The sequence below is a fragment of the Oncorhynchus mykiss genome, chromosome 1, assembly GCF_057628025.1.
Source record: "Oncorhynchus mykiss isolate SJ-2025 chromosome 1, ASM5762802v1, whole genome shotgun sequence".
NCBI lineage: Eukaryota > Metazoa > Chordata > Actinopteri > Salmoniformes > Salmonidae > Oncorhynchus > Oncorhynchus mykiss.
Window position 1 is genome coordinate 18150805 of NC_143022.1, and position 16765 is coordinate 18167569.

The 16765-nt window shown below is 40.9% G+C and overlaps 2 protein-coding genes across 3 annotated transcripts in view; one reads left to right on the top strand and one right to left on the bottom strand.

The window, feature by feature from the left end:
- ddx49 (DEAD-box helicase 49) lies at window positions 1-9558 on the top strand. Its single transcript, XM_021566464.3, has 13 exons — window positions 1-475; window positions 681-804; window positions 901-986; window positions 1075-1196; window positions 2225-2412; window positions 2767-2907; window positions 8083-8158; window positions 8286-8362; window positions 8479-8576; window positions 8673-8747; window positions 8904-8992; window positions 9108-9179; window positions 9285-9558. The coding sequence occupies exons 1-13, from the start codon at window positions 361-363 to the stop codon at window positions 9450-9452; spliced, it is 1431 nt and encodes a 476-aa protein (XP_021422139.2). The 5' UTR covers window positions 1-360; the 3' UTR covers window positions 9453-9558.
- Window positions 9545-16765, bottom strand: part of LOC110492327 (regulator of nonsense transcripts 1) — a 20050-nt gene continuing 12829 nt past the window's right edge. For both annotated transcript variants that reach the window (XM_021566754.3, XM_021566587.3), the window contains exons 17-24: window positions 15774-15930; window positions 15389-15531; window positions 14771-14945; window positions 14474-14555; window positions 13553-13714; window positions 13050-13276; window positions 12544-12666; window positions 9545-12397 (exon numbers count right to left, since the gene is read on the bottom strand). In XM_021566754.3, the coding sequence (XP_021422429.1) occupies window positions 12547-12666; window positions 13050-13276; window positions 13553-13714; window positions 14474-14555; window positions 14771-14945; window positions 15389-15531; window positions 15774-15930 (1066 nt within the window). In that variant the 3' untranslated portion in view covers window positions 9545-12397; window positions 12544-12546. The remainder of the gene's footprint in view (window positions 12398-12543; window positions 12667-13049; window positions 13277-13552; window positions 13715-14473; window positions 14556-14770; window positions 14946-15388; window positions 15532-15773; window positions 15931-16765) is intronic.

Below are 16765 nucleotides of genomic sequence, written 5' to 3' on the forward strand. Positions count from 1 at the left end.
GCCTGCAGAGAGGAAGAGGCGAAGATATGTCCAAAATAATAAACCCAGTGCGTTTCTATGGGCTTATTTTGGAACTAAACTTGTCGCTTGTGCTTTCCCATCTTTGGGACAACGACTCCCATTGATAGGCCGGAGACATCTTGTCATTCATTATACAGATATCTGCTGTCTACTGTGTTGAAAATATGACCAATTGCGTCATCCATAGGAGGAGCTAATATTGACGTCACCAAAATGCGACAGACGTAAAATAACACGAGGATGATCTTCTGGGATTTCAGAGGATAATTTTGAACACTTTGGCTCACAAAACCAAGTATAATATATACTTTTCAATCTGGAATTTTGGAGAACTGCAAAATGTCGGATTTTTCCTCTCTCGGTCTGTCAGATTGGCTGATTCAACAATGTAAACAAATGGGGATCAGTAAACCAACTCAAGTCCAGGAAAACTGTATGCCACCGATTCTGGAAGGTAGCACTTAACGTTTGCTAACAAACGATGTATTATTTCTTGTAATATATATATTTTTTAATATAAGGTTTAACATTTATTTACCCAGGTAGCAGTTTAAAGAGAACACATAACTTCTAGCTACAATAACGACGTGATCAAGAGAGTAAACTAACTAGCTATCAATACTTTTTTTGAGATATGATTTTGCCCCTCTGTTGTCTAGGTCGGGATTGTATGGGTTGTGCCAAGACTGGCAGTGGAAAGACAGCTGCCTTTGTGCTACCAGTGCTACAGAAATTATCTGAGGACCCATATGGAATCTTCTGTTTAGTTCTCACACCTACCAGGTTGGTGAATCTTCTGATAATTGTGAACTATCTTCTGGAAAAGGCAAGTATATAATGTTCAATGTTGTGTAATGTTTAAACGTGTGTCTTTTGCAGGGAATTGGCTTACCAGATTGCTGAACAGTTTAGAGTCCTGGGAAAACCAATGGGCTTGCGGGACTGCATCATTGTTGGTGGAATGGGTAATGTTGATTACCAAAAACACTGCCTCTCATTGCATTCTTATTCAGTCGTCCATATGTTCTAATGTTCTAGTGATTTTCCCAACAGATATGATCACACAGGCCTTGGAGCTCTCTAAGAAGCCACACGTCGTTGTAGCCACTCCAGGAAGACTGGCAGACCACATTCGGAGCTCCGACACATTCAGCATCAAGAAGATCCAGTTTCTGGTGAGTTTGTTGGAGAAGAAATTAAATGTGTCCACAAAGGCAATTATGTTGGAGGTTGTCTAGGTGAGGATGTCTCACTGTCAACCAAAACAGTGAGACTGTTATGAACTACATTTATATTATAACTACCTTGTGTGTTGAGAATTGAATGCCTTTGATCCAAGGCCTGTGTGATCATATCTGTTGGGAAAATCACTAGAACATTAGAACATATGGACGACTGAATAAGAATGCAATGAGAGGCAGTGTTTTTGGTAATCAACATTACCCATTCCACCAACAATGATGCAGTCCCACAAGCCCATTGGCAGACCACGCAAAATACATTTAGAAATCTGTTATTCAATTATTGCACCCACACTGCTCACGCGTGCCAACGAGAGTCTGCGTTTCTGCGTTGCCAAGGGCTAAAATAGTTAGATTTCTGACGCAGATCACGCTGCAAGTCCTGCCTCTCCCATCTCCTCATTGGTTTATAGAAGCGGGTACCCACGCTCCATCTCCTCATTGGTTATACCCACGTGGGTGACTGAAAGACGAAGGATGTCAGTGTCAGTACTGCACCTAATATATGAAAGTTTCCAATCGAAATATAAAGTCAAGAGAAGAAAAAGCCTGGAAGGAAGAGAGATGACTAGAAACGATTCGGTTGACCATTTATGTGTGGATTAATTGGAGGAGTAGAGGACCTTGTGCATTTCAGGTTAAATAACAACTCAATGATTATATCCCAGGACACGTTTGTTAGCAACAGCAAGTGCATGCTAACTATCTAAATTTCCATAAATGTTTAAGGCTTTTCGGCTTTTTTATAAAATATATATATATATATATAGCCTATTCTTGATTTATCATTGTACTTGTCAGGATGCACGGTCGTCTGCACGCCTTCTATTAGGAAGTAAAAATCAATTTAGTTAAATATCTTCTGCAAAATGTGACAAGTCATAGAGCCTAACGGTGACATTTTATTTTGTGACATAATACTAATTGTAATGCACGGGCCAAATGGTAATTGTCTCTGGTAGATCCTTGATGAGGCCGACCGCCTGCTTGAGCAAGGCTGCACAGACTTCACCAAAGACTTGGAGGTGATCCTGGCCGCGGTGCCTGTCAAACGCCAGACGCTGCTTTTCAGTGCCACCCTCACAGACACACTACAGGAGCTCAAGGGCATCGCCATGAACAAGCCCTTCTTCTGGGAAAGCAAGTCCGAGTAAGCTCTTAGCATGACTGACAACATGATCACTACATTGGAACATTACATGATTAGTTGCTTAAATATGCATGTAGAGGTAAACCTCATTCTTCAAAACAGGACATGTCTGTCTTATGTTCTATTCCATAATTGTATATCATTTGTGTGCCTGTGTGTATTTTAAACATTTTGGAATGTAAATTGTACACTGAACTGAGTTATAAAAGATTCTCAATTTAATTGACTGGTTAAATTAAGGTTATTTCTTTCTTGATTATCAACAAATGGAGTAGCTCTTTGCTCTTTTTTTTTTTTAAACAGTGTGCTATATTGGTTCAACATAATTCAATTTTAAGTATATTTTTCTCATAGGGTCCGCACGGTAGAGGAGTTGGATCAAAGGTACATCCTGACACCAGAGAAAGTGAAAGATGCCTACCTAGTGCACCTGATCCAGAAGTTTCAAGATGAGCACGACGACTGGTCGATCATGATCTTCACCAACACCTGCAAGTAAGAATGCCTTTGATCTCAATTGCTCCGGGAAGTCGCTCTGGTTAAGAGCGTCTGCTAAATTACCCAAACAATTGATTATCAGACACTCAACAAGGTCTGATTTCATTATTACTGAAACAGGATCCAAGTGGTAAACATAAAGATCCAGTCAATTTAAACAATTGAAGGACTCTTACACTTCAGTGTTGTGATGCAAGTTGCATAGAATTTAAAAAGTTATTGTTGGATATTATTCATCCTAATCAGACAGGTTTTTTACATGGACGATACATTGGAGATAATATAAGAGAAGTACTGGAAACAATAGAACACTATGAAAAATCTGGGAAACCAGGCCTGGTATTTCTAGCTGTTTTTGAAAAGGCTTTTGATAATGTATGACCTGTGTTTATAGTATATAAATGCCTGGAATATTTCAATTTTGGGGAATCTCTTCTAAAAATGGGTTGAAGTTATGTATAGTAACCCTACGTGTAAAATAGTAAATAATGGCTATGTCTCAAAGTTTTAAACTGTCTTGTGGAGTAAAACAAGGTTATCCACTATCGACATTTCTGGTTATTGCCATAGAAATGTTAGCTGTTAAAATTAGATCCAACAATAATATCAAGGGGTTAGAAATCCAGGGCTTAAAAACAAAGGTGTCATTATACGCTGATTATTCACGTTTTCTTTTAAATACACCATTTGGATCCCTTTAAATCCGAACTGGTTCTCTAGCAGATTAGTAACAATGTCTCACCCCATGTTCAAGAATGTCCTTTTTCCCTTTATTCAGATTACAACCTCTCAATTTCGGTTATTTGAAAACGAAATCATCTCCAAAATATCGCTATTTAAAAAGTCATAGAAATGTGGTTGCTATTTCAGTTTAATCCACCAGTTAAACTCAAATATACTAATTTAATTAAAAAAACATTATTAAAAATAAAAGAAAGTAAAACATTTTTTTTTTTAAAGGTATAATTTACAAAGATAGATATCATAAACAGGACTGGTGGAGTTATGTCACACATGCAGCTAACAAAAATATATGGTAATGTCTACTCTACCCAAAACTACACCCAACTAATAGCAGCATTACTGCAAAAAATGGAAGAGGTAAGTGAAAGGGGGAAAAAGTAAGGAACTTGTCTGCTGGCCCTGCATTAAAGACCAAAATTGGTTAAAGAAAATTGTGATAAATAAAAAAGTATACCAGTTTCATTTATTGACCAAAAAAATGTACAGCTGTGCCATATAGATTGAAAATCTCTTCCCAACTATTTTGCAAAGTACCGATTCCATGGCACATGGTTTATGAACTGATACACAAAACAAAGCCGGATTCAAAACACATAATTTTTCAATTGAAATTTCATACAAAATTCTTGCAACCAATAGAATGTTATATATGGGAGATATAACCATCCCAGTTCTGCAGAATTTGCTGCGAAGAGACTGAATCATTAGATCATTTGTTTTGGTACTGTATACAGTGAGGGGGGAAAGTATTTGATCCCCTGCCGATTTTGTACGTTTGCCCACTGACAAAGAAGTGATCAGTCTATAATTTTAATGGTAGTTTTATTTGAACAGTGAGAGACAGAATAACAACAAAACAAATCCAGAAAAACGCATGTCAAAAATGTTATAAAGTCCACCTGTGTGCAATCTAAGTGTCACATGATCTGTCACATGATCTCAGTATATATACACCTGTTCTGAAAGGCCCCGGAGTCTGCAACACCTCTAAGTAAGGGGCACCACCAAGCAAGCGGCCCTATGAAGACCAAAGAGCTCTCCAAACTACAAAGTATTGACTTTGGGGGTGAGGGGGGGTGAATAGTTATGCATCCTCAATTTATTTTATTTTTGTCTTATTTTTTGTTTGTTTCACAAAAAAAATAATTTTGCATCTTCAAAGTGGTAGGCATGTTGAATCAAATGATACAACCCCCCCCCCAAAAAAATCCATTGTAATTCCAGGTTGTAAGGCAACAAAATAGGAAAAATGTCAAGGGGGGTGAATACTTTCGCAAGCCACTGTATGCTGTGTTCATAAAATGTATTTAGGTCCAGAATTCTTGTGGAACAGAACAGTTAAAAATATTGATGAGTTTCAGAGATAGATGGGATGGGTTGACGTCCCATACATTGTGTCCGTAAAAATACATTGTGTCCGTATATATATATATATATATAAACGCACAGTACCAGTCAAAAGTTGACACACCTACTCATTCAAGGGTTTTTCTTTATTTTTACTATGTTCTACATTGTAGAAGAATAGTGAAGATATAAAAACTATGAAATAATGCATACAGTGCCCTCCACTAATATTGGCACCCTAATTGAACGTTTTTTTTTTTTTATCAAAACAAATGTTTTTCTCAAATATATGTGACAATTATTGGCACCCTTTCAGCACTTTGTGCACCCTCCCTTTGCCAAGATAACAGCTCTGAGTCTTCTCCTATAATGTGTAATGTGGTTGGAAAACACATGGCAAGGGATCTGAGAACATTCCTCCATACAGAATCTCTCCAGATTCCCAGGTCCACATTTGTAGACTCTTCAGCTCATAGACTCTTAGACTCTTCAGCTCATCCCACAGGTTTTCTATGGGGTTTAGGTCAGGGGACTGGGGTGGCCAGTGAACCATTTTTGTGTTGATTTTGAGGTGTGTTTTGGCTCATTGTCCTGCTGGGAGATCTAACCACGGCCCAGTTTAAGCTTCCTTGCAAAAGCAGTCAGGTTTGGATTTAATATCTGCTGGTACTTGGAGTCCATGATACCATGTATCCTAAGATGTTGTCCAGGGCCTTTGGAAGAAAAACAACCCCACAACATCAGAGATCCACCACCATACTTCACAGTGGGGCTGAGGTACTTTTCTGCATGGCTATCTTTCTGTCGACACCAAACCCACCTCTCTGGTGTGTTTCCAAAAAGCTCTATTTTGGTCTCATCTGACCATAGAACCCAGTTCCACATTTGGCAAACTGTAAGTACTCGAGTTTGTTGTTTAATGACAGCAAAGGCTTTTTTTATGGCAACCCTCCCAAACAACTTGTGGTTATGTGGGTGGCGTCTGATCGTGGTTTTAGAGACTTTCTGACCCCAAGACCCAACTAACGTCTGCAATTCTCCAGCTGTGATGCTTGAAGATTTTTTGGCCACTCTAACCATCCTCCTCACTGTGCCTTGTGTCAATATAGACACACGTCCTCTTCCAGGCCGATTGTTAACATCTCCAGTTGCTTTAAACTTCATTATTATTGCCCTGATGGTGGAAATGGGCATTTTCAACCGTTGAGCTATATTTGTATAGCTCGACAACCTTTTGTCACACATCATTGCTGTATTTTTTGGGTCTTTCCCATAGTGATGGATGACTATGGGAACTAGGCCTGTGTCACCTCATATTTATACCCCAGTGAAACAGGAAGTCATGGCTTACCACTTAAGTGTTCCTAATCACTCAGGTGAACTTACAAATATTAAATATGAATGGGAAGATACTTCAGTTAGATTTTACTCATAAGAATTCATAAGGGGTGCCAATAATTGTGGCACACGTTTCAGAGAAAAATATTTTTCACATTTTTCCCCCAATTTTACTAAAATTAAAGGTTTGATTTTTGTGAATAATTTGAATGAAATACCAAAAGGATGAACAGCAAAGAAAACATTTTCACAGCCCATCTAGCACATATTTATCAAGGATGCCAATATTAGGAGTGAACTGTATGGAACCATGTAGTAACCAAAAAATTGTTAAACAAATTAAAATGAGATTCATCAAAGTAGCCACAGTTTGCCTTGATGACAGCTTTGCACAGTCTTGGCATTCTCTAAACCAGCTTCATGAGGTAGTCACCTAGAATGCATTTAAATTAACAGGTGTGCCTTGTTAATTTGTGGAATTTCTTCCTTCTTAATGCATTTGGGCAAAAAGTGCAGTTGCAAAAACCATCAAGCACTATGTTGAAACTGGCTCTCATGAGGACCACCACAGGCAAGGAAGACCAGAGTTACCTCTGCTGCAGAGGTTAGTTTTATTAGTTACCAGCCCAAATAAATGCTTCAGAGTTCAAGTAACACACACCTCAACATCAATTGTTCAGAGGAGACTGCATGAATCAGGCCTAAATGGTCAAATTGCTGCAAAGAAACCACCACTAAAAGGACACCGTTTCTTGGCCCAAGACTTGCTTGGGCCAAGAAACATGAGCGATGGACATTCGACCGGTGGAAATCTGTCCTTTTGGTCCAAATTTGAGATTTTTGGTTCCAACTGCAGTGTCTTTGTGAGACGCAGAGTAAGTGAACGGATGATCTCCGCATGTTTGGTTCCCACCGTGAAGCATGGAGGAGGTGGTATGATGGTGTGGGGTGCTTTGCTGGTGACACTGTCTGTGACTTATTTATAATTCAAGGCACACTTAACCAGCATGGCACAGCATTCTGCAGCAATACGCCATCCCATCTGGTTTGTTCTTAGTGGGACTATCATTTGTTATTGAACAGGACAATGACCAAAAACACACCTCCAGGCTATGTAAGGGCTATTTGACCAAGGAGAGTAATGGAGTAGTGCATCAGATGACCTGGCCTCAACCCAATTGAGATGGTTTGGGATGAGCTGGACTGCAGAGTGAAGGAAAAGCAGCCAACAAGTGCTCAGCAAATGTGGGAACTCCTTCAAGACTGTTGGAAAAGTATTCCTTATGAAGCTGGTTGAGAGAATGCCAAGATTGTTCAAAGCTGTCAAGGCAAAGGGTGGCTACTTTAAAGAATCTCATATTTAGATTTGTTAACACTTTTTTGGGTTATTACATGATTACCTAGTTTAATAGTGAAGACACTCTACAATGTTGAAAATAGTACAAATAAAGAAAATTCCTTAAATGAGTAGGAGTCAACTTTTGACTGGTACTGTATATATATTTACAAAAATATGGGGGATTGGAAATGATGCCGACAATTACATAGATTCCAACAATCTGCAATATTAAAGCTGATCTAATCCCTAGAAATAAAAATGTAAATGACTGAAGACCCTGGAAAAATATGAAGATAAGAAAATAACCAGTAGAACATGCTGCTGTATCGGCCTTTTGACATACTTTGTCCATATAGAATTACTGTTAGACATTGAATCATTAATGCATTGCATTCTTCCTACAGAAATTGCCAAATCCTCACAATGATGATGCAGAAATTCAACTTTCCAACCATCTCCTTGCATTCAATGATGAAGCAGGTAAACAACCCCAGCTCCTGGGGTGTAGCTCTATATTCATTGATGGGTTACATGACAAGTTGAAACACATTTAACATGTGCTTCATAATAATAACTCATGTTAATTTGGACATTGGCTTTGTCTTAGAAACAACGTTTCGCCAACCTCGCAAAGTTCAAGTCCAGTGTCTTTAAAATCCTGATTGCAACTGATGTGGCTTCCAGGTAAAAAGTTTTATTCAACGTTAGTGTGTGTGTATAATCTTCACAAAACATTATCAATATATGGACAGGTTACAAACCATTGTGAATCTCATCTATTTTCATGTCCACATTGTCAGAGGTCTAGATATTCCAACAGTCCAGGTTGTCATCAACCACAACACGCCAGGTCTGCCCAAGATCTACATTCACAGAGTCGGCCGAACTGCCAGAGCAGGTAACAATCCTCCTTCAGTATCTCTGCCTGTTACAACATAGGCTGCTACTGTACAGACTTAAACGTATAAACAACTTTTCTCTGATTTGTCTAAAGGAAGGCATGGTGTCTCGATCACACTGGTGACACAGTATGACATCCACTTGGTTCATTCCATTGAGGGACAGATCCGTAAGTGTCAAACATGCATTGAAAAGTAGAGTCAGCAGTTGTTTTAGTATTTCCAAATCAGATATGCCTATTAGCCATTTGTGAGTATCACTACATAGAATATGATCACAGGGCAGAAAGCTCAAATGAATTTGTTTTGCTTTCCCCTTTGTCCAGAGGCCAAACTGAAGGAATATCCAGTGGAGGAGAAAGAGGTTCTGAAGATCCTCACTCAAGTCAACGTGGCCAGACGGGAGTGTGAAATTGTACAAATACCCATTCTATTTATACACAGACATTTCTGTTGTGAACATGTGGCTGTTGGATAACAAGGGCTCATATTACTGCTGTGACTTGTCTCACCATTCCTTTTGTTTGCAGAAACTTGAGTCAACGGATTTTGATGAGAAAAAGGAGATCAACAAGAGAAAACAGATGATTTTGGAGGGGAAAGTATGTTCACCATGAGCCACACCTCCATGGTCCGAGTTAAAGGTTTTGCTGTGATGAGGGTTTTAGTCGATTTGTTCTGATATTCCAACTACTTGCCTGTCACAGGATCCAGACGTGGAGGCAAAGAGAAAGGCTGAACTGGAGAAGATAAGGAGTGAGAAGAAGTTGTTCAAGGAGAGGATACAGGAAACAATTCAGAAGAAACATGGGATGCAGAAGAAACTGATGAAGCAAAAACACATTCAAAAGGAAAAGGCAGTGAAGTCCACATAAAGCAACACTGTACATTTATGAATTGTTTCATTGAAATTTCATTTCAACATGTTTTATCTGTACGTTTCCAAATAAATGGCAGTGCATCAACATTTTGCTTTCCAAACCTTTGACAGAAGCAAACTTTATTAATGTTTTACAAGAAAGGACTCAAGGCGAAATGTCTGGAATTAATTTTCACTGCAACTCCATGAATTGCACATATTTTCAAATGCTGGGAAGGAAGGCAGAGATTACTGTACTAAAATATCCTAAAACATGTCAGGAATCAATAGATAATGTCGATCAAACGACTAAGCATGTTTCAACCACGACTAGCTATTTGACAGCATGATTGTCATACAATGTCTTTTGGATTGACAAATTCAAAGTCAAGTGATGACAAACAAAAATTAATGGACATCGGAAGACAAAGCAGGTTGTGAGCTAAAATTAATATTCTCAATTTGGTGCTAAGCACCCAAACATTTCTAAAAACTGATAGACAAGGATTTCTAAATACAAAAGTCCCATGGATAGTTTAAAGGACAAATCCACAAAAACTATTAGTCCACTGTTGATACAGTCCCAAAATGTTTTGCATGTCATCATAATGACGTGGAGGTGACACTGATTAAGTCCAATATCTTAACTTTTGGGGCCATCACCAGTTGGACTAATGAAAAAAATAGTTTGTGGCTTTTCCCTTTAGGGATTGATTTAAAACCTAAAAATAAAACCATTATTTCACCACCCTTTGTCATCAGATAACTACTTAGGTCAAATGTTGTCTACAACCCCCCCCCTCCCCACAACACACACACAAAAAATAAATGGTGCACAAGAAAATCGGCCAAAGAAGGAAATGCTAGGGTGCGGATAGATTACATTAGAATTCACATAGGGGGAAAAGAATGGAGGGTTTGGAGCCATAATACTCTGGAGTAAACAGCTACAATGGGCAAACTACAGGGAAGCCAAAAATGTAAAACGCACATAAAATCGAAGTTACAAAAGGAAAGCCCTTCTCCTGGTTTGGTGGGAACTCATTTGACATTTTTGTCATTTAGCAGACAATCTTATCCAGGGCGACTTACAGGAGCAATTAGGGTTAAGAGCCTTGCTTCGGGGCACAGACAGATTTTTCCCCTAGTCAGCTCAGGGATTAGAACCAGCAACCTTTTGGTTACTGGTCCAATGTTCTTAACCGCCAGGCAACCTCCTAAGAGAAGGTGGCTTGTATCAGTTAGTCCTTTGAGAAACTAGCATTGCATTGTTTCAAGGTCACAACATACTGGCCATGTTCACTGATTCTTCCTAATAAGTTGGTATATGCTGGCTAAGGTCGCTTTCACTTAAAAGTGCCAACCATGCTTTGACCTACATTCATGTTTTGTGCTGTTTTGTACTTGCAAATAATCAAAGGAAGTTATGGCCACTGATTCGGATGTACACATACTTTCATGTGAGAAATCACTTTGTCATCTCTGAAAATCAGTACCAGTCGTCATTTTACGGATGGTGTGAAATGGTTTCAAATGCTTTGGATTTGACAACTTAATTCTAGTAAGGTAGCTAGCATTCTTTATGGGCGACTGCATTTCACATTCAAATTTGAACCCCAATTCACTATTCCATATTAAATAAAAGAACTAGAATCAAAGGATTTGTATCCATTCAAGGAGTTCACAAGCCTTCTCTTTCTACCTTGGCTATACCTTACCTGTTCTTTGTTTCACACCTAGCCACCTACCTCTTGCAACTTCAATAGTGACACAAAATTGTGTGTTGACTATATCCGTCTTCACTTTGCATGGGAATTTGTTTCATGCAGACGGATCTTACATCAACAAGGAATTCCCCCGAGTAAAGCGTTACTTCAAAGCCGCTGCCAATCTAAGCATATAAAAAATTGAAAATGATCCGCCCAGTAGCATAGTGGGCGATATCTCACATCACCCAAACTTTCAAAATATCAAAAAGGCCTTTGCCGCAACTTCAAATAACACTGAGTTAATATACTTCAATGCTGGTCATTATGATATAGGATTACTCTCGGATCCAGAGCTCACATCTTGAGAAACTTTCCTCCGAAATCCCCATGCCACTCAACTCCCCTGGATTTCTAGTTAACCACCTATTTCTGAAAAGACCTGTTGAAAAAGCCAATGGTTCCCAAGGCAATCAAAGGCATTTCAATTAAGAGTTCTTTAATATCAGACTTTAGCGCAGAAACCTTTTCAACTCAAAATTGAACGACAACGTGAAGTGCTCCTCTTGCTGTCATTTGATGAGATTTCAGGTCTACGAGTCGGGATCGACACCGCCACTCTTCCTCCACATCAATCTAATCAAATGAGTCTGGGTATCAAACGGGTGTGACAACCGATCAACTTTGAGGTGAGGATTTCCTATGTTGCCTGCTTGAAGCGTTCCGTACCCCCCCCCACTTTCTTGTTATCTGCTTTTGAGAGTTAGCAGAATGTGCTCCCCCAGCCAAGTTGCTTGAGAACTTGTCTTCCCCTGTTCACTGCTCAAAGAGAGAGGTCCTCTGGACAACTGGTCATGCCCTCAGACAGAGGCGTGAGGTTTGAAGGGAAGGGGTTGAGAGGGGGGTGGGTGGGCATCTTTCATTGGGAGTTGTGCCTCATTTTGTTTCTTCGTTCTCGTTTCGTCTTCCTCACGACAGCTCGACTGCCTGCCGTCGCCTTCCTCTCGTTCTCGTCCCCATGTGCCGGCAGTGGTCCCTCACTCCCACTCGTTCGCTCTTCCTGGCCATCCGTTCTTCCTTTCTATCGCTTTCTTTCTCTCTCGTGATTGGTTGGTTTCTCTCTCCCGTTGATTACACACGGTGGTGCTTCAGTTGTAGCAGAGGAAAACAGGTATCCATTTTTTTATTTATTATTACCCAGATTAAAATGCTGATGAACTAAGCTCAGCTCAAGCCTAGCTCCTCTTCCAACAACCTGAGAAAAGGAAATGAGAAGGATATTCAAAATGCCTTCCACCAACAATTTTCTGAAGCTCATTGTAGACTGTGCAGTAGAGGACAAATCAATAACAGTTCTTGATTCAACTCTAGTACTGTGAGGAATGGGAATAGTTATCTTACACTTTAGTACTGTGACAGTCCAGTCACCCCACCATGTTGGTATGCACGTTCACCCTGGTAAGTCGAGTCCTGCGACAGGGCCACGTCGATCTGGGACTTGAACTCATCGCCTAGATAACTGTCCTGTTACAAGAGAAGGAGAAACACCCAATAACATTCAAGATAAAACAAAACAATAATTCTTCCAACATTTCCCTGAGAGGATTAGATTATATCATCAAAATAAACCTTCACCCAGCCAATCACCGGTGGCGCCATTATCATATTGGATACTTTATTGTTACCATACTGGCTTCTTGCTTAGTGTAAACAATATGACAAACATTACATATAGCCACTGGGCAAGGTGAAGCTATTAAAATTGTTATTCATACCCATCTAATCCTCTCAGATCTCCACAATTGCAGTGTGGGGACAATTTGGGATTGGGCATAAGAGTACGAGGCCAGAGTCTAATTTGGTATAGCTGAGGTAGTAGAGAGTGGAGTTTAAGCCAGTATTGTTACCTGGGACAGTTCAGGCTGGGAGAGGCCAGGTTGGCTCATCTGTGAGGGCTGGCTCATGGTGATGTAGCCCTGGGTGAGTGGCCCCTGGGAGAAGGGCTGGGAAGACACGTCCTGGCTGGCCTGGCTGTTTGGCCCATTGCTCTGCCCACTGCCACTGTGGTTCCCCATTCCACGGGTCCTCTGGCGCCCGCCACGCCCCGCTTTGCCCTTCAGCACCCCACCACGGCCTGCGTGGCAGAGAGAGACAAACGTCAGCTCACTTATCAAACAGTAACAAAAGGTAAACATGCATTGCAGAGGAGAAATAGTAGGGGTACGAGGACATCTCCAAAGCCTTGTAACATACCATCACCACAACAGTGACACATGCAACTCCGAGGTCCAAGTAGAACACAGAGACTGGATATTATTTGGATACAGTCCAACTTGACAGGGCCAAATAAATATTCCACCAATCAATATATGCACAACTAATGAATAATGTCCGCTTGCTTCCTGCTCACCTGCAGCAGGGCCGTTAGCCTGGGCCAGGTAGCCTGGTGGAGGCATGGGAGGTATCACCAAGTTGAATGGAATGGGCATGTTCATGGCTGCCATGTGGGCTGGCCCGGCCCCAATCATGCCGATCTGGTCGTGGGTTTGGAAGTACATGTTGGATGGACGCCCTGTTGAAAGAACAGTAGTAGTCATGCATGTGTGAGTGGTCACATCACTGGAGAATGTATTTGTTCCATGTAGCATTTTTTTTTAATGTAACCTTTATTTAACTAGGCAAGTCCGTTAAGAACAAATTCTTATTTACAATGATGGCCTACACTGGCCAAACCCAGGAGACGCTGGGCCAATTGTGCTCCGCCTTATGGGACTCCCAATCACGGCCGGTTGTGATACAGCCTGGAATCGAACCAGGGTGTCTGTAGTGACGCCTCAAGCACTGAGATGCAGTGCCTTAGACCGCCGCACCACTCGGGAGCCCAAATTATAGGACTTTTCATTGTATCTGTCCCATTATGGTGTCTGTGAGGGCATGAGCAGCGCCATTGAGGCCATCTCCATTCTGAAATAAGGTCAGTATTCTTCTTCTACTACTTCTATGAGATGGGAAAACTGAAAGGGTGCACACTGCCACCTGGAGTGTGTTGTTTGAACAGGTAAAAAGCCAAGGTTGGCGATTTACTGTCACCTGCAGTTATGGAACGTTTACTCAAAAGCATAATTTATTGTCTGATCCCTCCTGATGACCCTTCCTTAACCCATAGGAAGTCCCACCCAGTTGACTACTTCAAAAGGAAATGGCGCTGCCCATGCATTAGCCTATATGAAGAGGAGGTCTAGGTGTGAAAATGTTAGCAGCTATTGAAGGAGGAACAGAACAAAATCAACACATTATAAAACAATGATTAAAGAGGTATTTTTCCACTGACCTGCGCTGCTGCGATCGTAGGCAGACCCAGGGATGAGAGCCTCGCGGGCATCATACATGGCAGTGCTCATGAACCGGGCTCCCTGGAACACAGACATGGGTTCAATACCCAGGAAAAATACAGAAGCACTGCTGTTCTGTTGTCGTAACATATTGGCCAACAAAAGTGTAACTGTTCAGAGTGTAACTGAGAAAAGGTGTTACAAATGTTACTGGGGAAGAAGTGTTAAAAGTATGACTCTACATAAATAACCACACTGAAAACATGTGCCAACTGTACACTTCTGTGATAACTCACAGGGTTAATGGCGTTGACCAGCTTGCGGGGCTTGCTGAACTGCATCAAGCTCTCTCGCAGGTTGTTGAGGGGTCCCTCCACCAGAACCTTCTGCTCCTTGTAGTAGTTGAGCAGGTGGTTCCACAGAGGCTGCTTGGACAGGGCCTTGGGGTTGCCCACAATGATCACCCCATACCTGTAAACATACATTACACAACACTGCTCAGTGGGAGAATGCCTTTAATCTGCTATCATAGAATTAACCATTAAGTGTTGCAGGCATTTCTATTTCGGTGACAAGATGCATTTGCATTAGCTACATTCACATTGACAGGAAGGGTAAACATTCTAATGAATGACAGACAAAATGGTCAATAATTACAGTCTAAAATCAGAGGTAGTCACTAATATTTCTGAGGGAAATAGCCTCGCAGGCCGAGCCGCTATACCCATCGAAAAAGGGGGGTTGGGGTCACGGGTCAAATTTATTCATACATGATATAAAATGATTTACACATGAATCGCATCTAAATTAATCACGTATTCCTGCTGAACCACTATTACGATTTCCAGCCGGGCTAGAACAATCCTTCCAGAGAAGCTGTGGTGAGAATGAAGACTAATGGTCCAGATGCTTACTTGGCTCTGGTGAGGGCCACGTTGAGACGGCGCGGGTCGTTGAGGAAGCCGATGCCCTGGTGCTCGTTGGCTCGGACGCAGGACAGGATGATGAAGTCTTTCTCCCTGCCCTGGAACGCGTCCACGCTGGCGATCTCAACCTCCTGACAGCAGAGAAAAGAAGACAGAACAGTTTTCTAACGCATGCATTGGTCAAATGCAACATGTTGCGACATATTAGTAGTAACATAATATTGATTTAAGATTTTATAAATCTGCTACCACGTGCAGAACAATAAAGCAAATCAATATGACAAATTATGTTCTTGAGCAGACAGCGACAACAAAAATCAATAAAATTGTCTTTGTATTTTTTTACAGTGTAAGTTAAGCTATACTGCTGTACCTGGTAGAGCTTGGTGTGGAGGGAGCCGCTAAACTGCATGTACTGCACCAGGTAGGACCTCTGGCCCTCGTAGGGGGTGATGATGCCTATCTGGTCAGGCTTGGCTCCAGCCTTCAGCAGCCTGGTGGTGATCTTCTCCACATTAGCTGCCTCAGTTCTGGGGAGAAGGGGATGGTAGTTCAAATAGTTCCAAACAAACTAAATAAAGACACGCTAGTTACATTCCAAAATAGTAATACATATTTATTTAACCAGGTAGGCCAGTTGAGAACAAGTTCTCATTTACAACTGCGACCTGGCCAAGATAAAGCAAAGCAGTGCGACACAAACACAGAGTTACACATGGAATAAACAAACGTACAGTCAATAACACAATAGAAAAGTCTATATACAGTGTGTGCAAATGAAGTAAGATTAGGGAGCGAAGGCAATAAATAGGCCATAGTGGCAAAATAATTACAATTCAGCAATTAAACACTGGAGTGATAGATGAGCAGAAGATGAACGTGCAAGTAGAGATACTGGGGTGCAAAGGAGCAAAAAATATATACACTGCTCAAAAAAATAAAGGGAACACTAAAATAACATCCTAGATCTGAATGAATGAAATATTCTTATTAAATACTTTTTTCTTTACATATTTTGTTGTCAGCACATTCAAATCACACAAAAATGATCAATGGAAATCAAATTTAGCAACCCATGGAGGTCTGGATTTGGAGTCACACTCAAAATTAAAGTGGAAAACCACACTACAGGTTGATCCAACTTTGATGTAATGTCCTTAAAACAAGTCAAAATGAGGCTCAGTAGTGTGTGTGGCCTCCACATGCCTGTATGACCTCCCTACAATGCCTGGGCATGCTCCTGATGAGGTGACGGAGGGTCTCCTGAGGGATCTCCTCCCAGACCTGGACTAAAGCATCCGCCAACTCCTGGACAGTCTGTGGCGTTGGTGGATGGAGCGAGACATGATGTCCCAGATTTCAATT